Consider the following 8,744-nt stretch of genomic DNA (forward strand, 5'->3'; position numbering starts at 1 on the left):
CCAGCCAGTATGTGAGTGTCCTCCCTCTCCTCCTCCTGCCCACGAGTCCCCAGATGCTCCCCAAGCTCTTTCTCCCTTGCGCTGGAGTCTGCGAGGCTGCATCACCGGGCTCGCTGATGGACGTGGGACCTCTGAGCAGAGCCGGGCTCTGCCTCCTCCTTGTTCCCACTCCACCCCAGAAATCCATCCACCCAGCTCTGCCTGGCTGCGTGCTGGGGATTGTGTCTCCAAGGCCCAACACTAGCAGGTTCCCCAGCTCCCCACGCAGCTCAGGAGGGGCTGTTCTCCTCCCCCGATGCAGTCGTGTGTGGGGTCGGGCTCTGCTTTACAGGGAAGGGGCCCAGCGGGGAAGGGGGCTGGAATCTCAGGGCGAAGGCAGACAAAGCCGCTAGCTAGTAGCACTCGCATCCTCAGCAACTGGCTCTCTTGTGCACGGCTCCCGGGCACGGAGCGGGGAGAGACAAAGCCCTTTCGCTTGCATCTGTAATTTCCTGGGGCTGGCTTTCAAGTGGGGAAGCTGGTGATGGAAAAAGAGCAGTGTGTTCAGGCAGAGCTGCCTTTGTGGTGGTGGCTGCCTGGGGAAAGCTGAGCCTCCAAAGCTGCAGGGATGACTGTTGAGGGGAGGGCTGCCAGTACCGCTCCAGAGCTCCCGGGAGGAGAAATCTAGCCTTGGCTAGCAGGGGATGGAGAGACTTGTGCCATGAAAGGCAAAGTCCAACACAGGCTGGGAAGTCCCCTATAGAAATCACAGTGGGAATGGGTTGCACTGCTGGTTTCCCCTGCTTGCTTTGCTGCCACTGCTCCTTTCCCCCTTTTCCTCCCTGCCACCTGTCCGTGGGACGCATGGGGGAGAGGACTCTGACGCTGTGCTCCTCGCCTGCAGAGATGCTCCCTGAGGCAGTGTGGGACGCGCTGTGAGCTGCAGAGCCTTCGCTGTGTTCGGGCCTGGCCCTCGGGTGGGTGGTTAGAGAAGGCATCTTGCCTTTAGCAAAGGGTTGTGTGGACAGATGGATGTGGATGCAAAAAACTATATATGGAAAGGGAATGTATATAGGATGTATTTCCATCAGAAAAAGTGAAGTGGTAGTGGTGTGAGGCAGCTCTCAAGCAGGTGTAGTTGTGCTGGTTTTGCTAATCAATTAAAACAAACAGTTGTGCCCCAGCCAGCCGAGTTTCCTGCAGCTTCTGTAATTGTGTTGTAGAGCCAAGACAAACGGTTACTTGGTTGATAAGAGCAAAAGCAAATCTTTCATTTGTAGACCTCTCTGGAGATCCCTGGTTGCTCTGGGAGGCTCTGGGCCATACTCTGCTGGCAGAGGAGACAGGGCTTTTCTGAGAGTGAGGAACAGCCCACAGCTCCAGTCCTGGCTCTGGCTCGAGAGGCTGCTCTCCGTGAGAGGGATCTCTGCTTGCTGTTGCTCAACACCTCGACAGGGAATTGAGTTTAACTGGCACAGGACTGCTCAGGAACAGAACAGCTATTGCTCTGCAGATTTGCTTGCTATGTTATCCTGAAATGACTACCTGGGTGGATAAGAGTTTACAAATTCCATAACCCTGAACATGTGATGGAGCTCTTATCTACACTAGCAGAATAGCTGGGGTTTTTTGTCCCCCCAAGAGAGATGGTTCTGCTGAGTCTGAATGAAACCCCGCCTTGGGCCCAGGCTGCCGACCCTCCGGCTGCACTCCACACTTCGAGCAGGCTCTGTGCTGCCTGGTGGGGATGTGCCTGAGCTGTTGGTGCTGGTAAACAGGCAGGCAGAGGTTGGCTCCCAGCAGCAAGAGCCACGTGAGCCAAATGGGCAGAGGAGCAGCTCTCTCCCCTGCCCGGAGTCCTACTTCCCAGGCTGTCCAGTGTGAGCTGGCTGAGCTCTGCTCGCTGCCAGGCAGGATGCAAGGGATTTTGGCATTTCTCATGTCCTGTTCCGTCACGCCTTGTTACAGGACCGCCCCCCACCCTACTTCAGCAGCAGCCAGCGGCTGGTGGGTCCCCAGCATGGAGCATCACGGCTGGAGAGTGCTGCCGAGAGCCCTGGTGTGCAGGTGATGGCTGGGTGCCTGACGGGAGCTGGGGGAAATGGTAGCGAAGATCCTGGTGAGCTTGGGAAGAGACTGGGGGACCCAGGGAGCTCCTGGGGCACAGGGAGAAGGTGTTGAACAGCAGGAGTAACTTTGGGCAGTGCTGTCTGTATGTAAAAACCTGGCTGTGGGGGGCAGGGACACTGCAGAGGACACCACGGTGCCCTGAGGTGTTTGGGCACAAAACACCAGGCAGATCGTGGTGTAATTACCTGCTGGGAGGGAGGATTTCTTCTCTTGGGGTTCAAGGAAGGGCACCCACAACTGTGAACCCTGAAGTAACTTGAGGTAGTACCAGGCCACGAACTCTGAGTGAAGAAAGCCAGTGCCACACTGACCTTTCTCTTCTGGGCTGGGCATTTTTAGGGAGACGAGCTATTCTGCGTCGGACCCCCCAGCAGCTACCAGCTCCCTCCCTGGGAGCAGCCCCGCTTGCCAAGCTACGAGAGCGTGCGGAAGAAAGATCGCCAGCGGGAAATCCACCAGATGATTGCCGAGAGGTTTGGGCTCTGGGCAGAGCCTTCCCAGGAGGTGAGCTCCCCCTCCCCTGCACGAGGGTGCTGGCAGAGGCCCAGGGACAGCCCCTGCTCTAGTCCATATCTGGGTCTTGCTTCAGCAATTTGCAGTAGCTAAGGACTCTGTTCTCTGTGATTGCCTTTCTCCGATAGCTTTTATCTCTGGGAAGGGCACAAAGTGTATCAGGAGGCTCCTTTGGTGTACATCTGTGCTGGTTAATGATCCATCTCTTCCAGTGCGTTCGCAGAAATGCCTGTGCCAGGAGGCAGGGCAGGCCTTTCAGATCAACTGCTCGGTACAAGTCCAAGCTGGGAATGTTATTTTTAGATCTGTAAGGCTTCCACGGCTTCTTGCTCCCTTCTCCCTGCAGGACAGCTCTGGGAGGCCCCTCAGTATTACCTTGAAGTGTTTATGGCTTATTTATGAGCAGGAGGCTTTGCCTGTTACATTTAAGATTTGTGCTCCCACAGAGCACAACAGAACAGAGAATAGCGAGTGCATCTGCCAAGCAGGTCCTGTGGCAGTGTCCCAAGAGACTCCCGTTGAACAAAGCAGAACAGAAACATCTGAAACCCTGAGCAGAACACTAAAGGTTCACTGATTTACCTGGATTTTGAGCTCTTTAAAGCTGTACCATGAAGTCTGGCACAGTCAGCCCTTGCCACTTGGTGTTTGGAGCTGTAACTAATGATACCAGCCCTGAAACCAGAGCACCGAGGGCACAGGAGAGCAAGGCCCTGAAGATGAGTAGCTGAGGAACTGCAGTGGGAGCTCTTTTACATCATCCCTGTGACACTCCTGTCACTTGTTATAGGGAAAAAGCTTGCCCAGCTCTGCCAAAATAAATGTAACCACAGCCTGGAGGTTGTTCTCCACTGCTGTGCAGTGAGACTCACTGCCAAAACCTGGCTAGGAAGCCTGATTTGTAGATGCTTGTATAAATCCCAGTAATTGATCCTTGGTCAAAGGAAAGCAAACAACAGTCCTCTTGACTTCTGTTAAGTCTTTTCTGGCACTGTGACAATTGTTTGAAGGGGATCAGGGAAGAGCAGGAATCTGGCACAGAGCATGAAGGGGGAGCGGGGGGAACAGGCCTCTGCAGTGGCTTTCTGCCCTACCCTATTGCAAACTGGTGCTGAGCGCTCATCTTCCAGGTGCTCATCTCGCCAGCAGCCTGCTGCTCTGAGGACTGCAGGAATTTAATTTCAAGCTGGTGGTGGTTGCGAGCCTTGTCATCGGCTCTGTAAGGAGGTGGGATAATCTTCCTGGTTATTTCTGATCAGCTGTAATGCTCTTCCTCTCTCCTCAACAGATGCCACCTCCCTACGAGCATGCTCTGAGGCATCCTCCCGCTTTCTCAGGAACAGTTATAAGCTCAGAGACCTTGGACAGACGCAGTGTGCCAGACCCCTTCCAGACTGCTCTCAGCTACCCAACTCAGCGAAACACAGCCGTGTGAGGCCTCGGCCTCAGCGTACCGCTGCTTCCCCTGGTGTCAGCGACAGAAGTGCCTGTGACATCGTTCTCATCCCCTGGGAACGGCCAAACGTCAGACCTTCACCCCAATTCAGTCAGCTGAGCCACAGGCAAGTCAGACCCAGACGGTGGAGACATCCCTCCTGCAGCACAAGGACAACCGCAGAGCCGCTGCCAGGATCGCAGCATGAGCGGAGCAACCGGTGAGGGCTGCTGGCGTTTCTCTGGCCAACGTACCATTACCAAAGGACACGGAGCAGCTGCCTGCTCCTACCTGTGGCAAAACCAAGGTGAAGGGCTGCTCAGCCGGAGCTCCTCCAGGCAGCTGGTGCATCATACCTCTGTGAGGCAAGCGCTGCCGGCTGTACCAAGGAGCAGGCCTCAGGCAGGGGGCATGTTGTGCTACTTCACTTTATTTATTAGGTTATAAAATATTTTACTTTGTGGGTGTATGGGTGACCAGATAGAAGGAATCTGCGTCAGCATTGACGTGAGCTCTCCGGCAACGGTCCCCTCCAAACGAGAGTGATTTTGTATGGACTGGGAGAGGCTGCAGGGGCTGTAGGCAAACACCGACCACCGAGATGAACCGTGTGACTGGGTGTGCAAGCTGGGAAAGGACAGAAGCATGGACAAAACAGCTGGTGGCTTCCACGAACATAAAGTGAAGGTGGACATGCATGGCTGACCCACTTTATGCAGTCGTCTTCTACAAAGCAGACAATCTAATAATGTCAACACTGGTGCCCTTACACCACCAATTTTGATAACCTGTTTTCTACTGCAGAGCCAATGTTTCAAATTGTTTACAAACTTGCAGATAATATTAGATCAGTTTGGCCACAGGGCATCAAGGCTCCTTTCTTTCAAGCAACATAAACTCGAAAATGTCACGGAATGACTCGGGGAAGACAAAAGGTGAAATCTTGTGGATTATGGCTTTATGACACACTGCCAGCCGCTGAGCTTCAGACAGTGCCCCAGGGTTGTGCATCTTACCAGGCACTCTAAAATTAGTCACGAGTGAGATTTACAAGTGTGAACTTGCCTCACGTGGCTAGTAAATGGAATACTTTCAGATACTTGAGTTAATCATTGAGGTGAGTTAGATAGAAAGAAAAAAAGAGCTTCCTGGGATGCAGAACTAGGTGCAAGTGGAAACAGATTTGTTCTGCAATATTTTGAATTAAGATACAAATATAACAGTAATGTCTAAAAATGAGTAAAAATAGAGAGGGAATTATCAGTGGGATAAGTACCGATATCAGAGTGACTGCAGAGAGAATGATGCAGTGGCACAACGGTTCTCCCAAGGAAGGGAGCTCCAGATACTAAATGAACATAAGTAACACATTCTTTGAAGAGCCAAGGCCTTCAGCAGCCCCTCAGCATTTATTAAACACATAAAAATGCTGGCAGGTGATCCCAGGGCCTGAACACTGACCACGTGAGCTTATGAGCACAAAACCGAAGTCCTAAACTGGTATCTTCAGAGCTAGAATATTCCTGTCCTCAGATGCCAGTCCAGCTGTAGTGGTCTGTCCCAGCCACTCCTTCCTCTCGTCCCTGCTGACACAGGAGGCTCAGAGCATGGTGACCAGTTTAAAGCTCCCCACTTCCGTGGTAGGAATAACGTTGATAAAGGTTTTATAAAGAATTGCTCCTTTGGGAAGTTGACAGATCACTTCCCTGCTCTCGGCGCTGCGAGGCAGAGGTATGTAGACCTCTTTGGTGTATCGTACGATCCCATCCTCCAGGGCGTAGAGGGTCTTGTTACGGCCCATCCCCACCTGGAAGAGGATGAGGAGTGTTAGAAAGGAAAGGCCAGAGGTCCATCCCTAAAGCAGATCTGATCACTGGTCTGCCTCACTTGATATCCTGCCTTCAACAGCATCTGTTGCTTTTTATTTTAAAATAAAACCCCACTGCTTGCTTCCAGCAATCAGTATGCAATGGTGCTTGTTACAAGGGAGGAGACACTGATTCCACCCTGAAGCACTACACTCAGTCAGTTACAGAAGTGTTTTGGGATATCTCTAACTTTTAGACCCTTCCTGAGTCACACGAGCACAGGTGTGACTCTGAGCAGGCTCTGCAACAATGAAGTACCACGTAATGAAACCCAGTTTCGGGATTATATAGAATATAGGGAAAAGCATTAAGAATGAGCTTGAAAGAGAGGAGGCACCGAGTATGGGACTCTGCTGTGGGCTGCTGTTCTCTGAGAACCAAGGAAGAGATAGAAAACAACTTACATGAGCCCCTGGATGCCAGCGTATCAACCGCTGCGTAGCCAAAATGTTGCCTGCATGCACAAATGCGCCTGCAACAGAGTGACAGAGTCAGACTGCAGAGAAATGGAGCTCCCTGAAGCCTGGGCAGAACACAAATGGTTCCAGGATTACAAACCCAGCTTTCTGTGGGAATTTTCTAAGGAAAAATTACTTCAAATGCTAAAAGCATCTAAACAAAAATGCTGTTAGCAGGAAATAAAGGGCAACTGATATACAATGGCAAAAAGCAATTCTAGTCTTTGAAAACATTACTTCTATGGTACAAGGCATTTTCTGGTTGCTTGAAGGCATTTGTTTTATTACCTTTTACACCAATATGTTTTCATCAGCAAAGCTAATAATTATGAAGCACTCGGCTGCAAGAATCTGTACTTTGGCTTCTGCTAAGCCTGATAATTCTCCCCTTTGTAAACATAAAAAATGCCCAGCTTTTCAACACAGCGTGGGGGGAAAGTGCACACACTTAAGTTATCAGGTGTCCCACAGTGTACCCTCCTCCCAGGAGCTCCAGAGGGGCAAAGTTAGAATCAAAGTACATTTTCTGTAAGCAATTTGAGCTGGCTGGTTGTGGGACCATCTGGGAGGGAGGCTGACTCACTGCTAAACCTCCCCTTTCTCAGTGAAGAGCCGCCTGGCCACCTCCTCCTGAAAAGCTCAACTGACTCCCAGACCAGAGGAGAAACTGGGAATAACCCAGTGAAATGCACATGAGACTCAGTAGATACTCAGACCTACCTTCTACTTTTTTGTATCCATAGCGCTTCCCAGGGCTGCGGCCACCTAAATTTTTTGTGCTACCCCCACTTTTCTTAGAAGCACATCTGACAGCAACCAGGCTTGTTTGAGGAGTAGTAAGAACTAGATTGGGAACAAGAACAACAAAAATATCAGCTGCAAAAAAAAATAAATATACATGCTTTCTTTTTTCATATTTAAAGGATGTCAGTTAATACAAGCTTTAAAACTAAAGACAAAAGAAAGCTCATGGAAAAAATCCTACTTCCAAGATAAATAATAAGTAGACCACCGAGGCCTATGTCCCCTGCAACAAGGCCACATGTCAAGTACTACTGCTGCCCAGCAAGGAATAAAACCCTTAGCAACAATGAAAGAACATGCACAAATTCCTGTTTCAGCAAGGCCTTGTAAAATGAGGTACAGAAGTTACCAGTTGCTGTGCATTGGCCTTATACTGCTTTGAGAAAAGACAAGTTGTGATCTCTGTTTCAGCTTGTCCTTCGATTGAATGGCATTTACTTACACAGTAATATTTTGAAATCTTGCAAATGCAAAGACTCTGATTGAGGACAATATACAAGCACATATAGAATTGTTACCCTGAACATACTAATTGAAGCATTTTGTGCAAATCCTTGAGTTACAATCAGGACAAGTCTAGGAAAAAAAAAAAGTTGTTACAGACACTGATTGTCTCCAGAACACAAAATATCATTCACACCCCAAACTTCTTTCTTAAACAATCAGAAGACTGACAGAAAACACATTGTTTTTCTTATTAAGAAAGCTGACCCTCTCATGAACTTCTCTCTGTTAAAAATAATTGAGATATAATTAGTTCTTAAAAATCTTTTCAGTACCTTCTTCCATGCAGTTTGCAGGCAAATCCAATTTTTCTGAATACCTCTATCTGGCCTCTTAAGCAAGAGGTTAGTATGGATGAGTGGTTATCACAACATTCTTGTTTCCTTAACCCAAGTAAAACCACTGGATTAATTTAATCTTAATTAAATTGCCACAGATACCCAGTGACCTAGAAATGTGGTTGAGAAAAGGGTAATTGCTCTACAAAGAGCCATTAACTCCAGGAGCTTACCCATTAAGTAAAAGAAAGTCTCATGACAAACTACAGGGAAGTAGGCAAAGATGAACAATAGCTACAGTTCCATATAGTTACAGTCCAATTCACTTTTATCAAAAATACTCTCAACAGCTTGATTGCAGGGTTACATTTTGTGTTGCATCTAAGAACCTCAAAGCATCAGACTTACAGGGAAAAGCAGTTATCTAGAGAAGACTGAGAGAGTTTGTAACTTGACTAAAGTTATGCTGGAAGTCAGTGGAAAAAAATAACAATTCTGATGTCCCGCCGAAGAGAACCACGAGGCTATTTCTCTAACACTTCTAGATTTTTTAAAAAAAGGGATTTTTAAAGCCTACCGACTACTGCGCTGCTCGAGGAAAGCGCAGCACCCCTCGCTGCTTGGGCTCTACCTAGCGCACACGAAGACTGTTTTTCCAAAGATTTTTTTTTCACCACGAGGGCACTCCAGCAGCAACACAGAGAGGCGGTGCAAATCCCCATCCCTGGAGTCCGGAAGCGGTAAAGCCCTCGGCTCCACCTCAGAGCTGCCCCTG

At 49.3% G+C, this 8,744-nt stretch overlaps 1 protein-coding gene across 3 annotated transcripts; it reads right to left on the minus strand.

Annotated features, from left to right (window-relative positions):
- Window positions 1–5,427: 5,427 nt before the first annotated feature.
- Window positions 5,428–8,738, minus strand: MRPL27 (mitochondrial ribosomal protein L27). Of its 3 annotated transcripts, none has more exons than XM_026861216.1 (4): window positions 8,601–8,738; window positions 7,104–7,226; window positions 6,330–6,397; window positions 5,428–5,864 (listed from the first exon to the last, which is right to left on the minus strand). In XM_026861216.1, the coding sequence occupies exons 1-4, from the start codon at window positions 8,689–8,691 to the stop codon at window positions 5,658–5,660; spliced, it is 489 nt and encodes a 162-aa protein (XP_026717017.1). In that variant the 5' UTR covers window positions 8,692–8,738; the 3' UTR covers window positions 5,428–5,657. The 3 variants fall into 3 exon arrangements, with proteins under 3 accessions (XP_026717017.1, XP_026717016.1, XP_026717018.1); XM_026861215.1 differs by having other exon boundaries at window positions 8,547–8,738; XM_026861217.1 differs by lacking the exon at window positions 8,601–8,738 and adding an exon at window positions 7,967–8,501.
- Between the last annotated feature and the right edge of the window lie 6 nt (window positions 8,739–8,744).

Source organism: Athene cunicularia (genome assembly GCF_003259725.1).
Source record: "Athene cunicularia isolate RWA chromosome 18 unlocalized genomic scaffold, athCun1 chr18_part1, whole genome shotgun sequence".
In the NCBI taxonomy this organism is placed as follows: Eukaryota; Metazoa; Chordata; class Aves; order Strigiformes; family Strigidae; genus Athene; species Athene cunicularia.

Bases quoted from the DNA above. Each gene is read 5' to 3' on its own strand.
- MRPL27 (XM_026861215.1), bottom strand. From the start codon at position 8,691: ATGGGGATTTGCACCGCCTCTCTGTGTTGCTGCTGGAGTGCCCTCGTG. The intron at 7,227-8,546 runs GTAGGCTTTAAA...TTCCCAATCTAG, and splicing joins CTCGAGCAGCGCAGTAGTCG to TTCTTACTACTCCTCAAACA. The intron at 5,865-6,329 runs GTAAGTTGTTTT...ATCCTCTTCCAG, and splicing joins GCTGGCATCCAGGGGCTCAT to GTGGGGATGGGCCGTAACAA.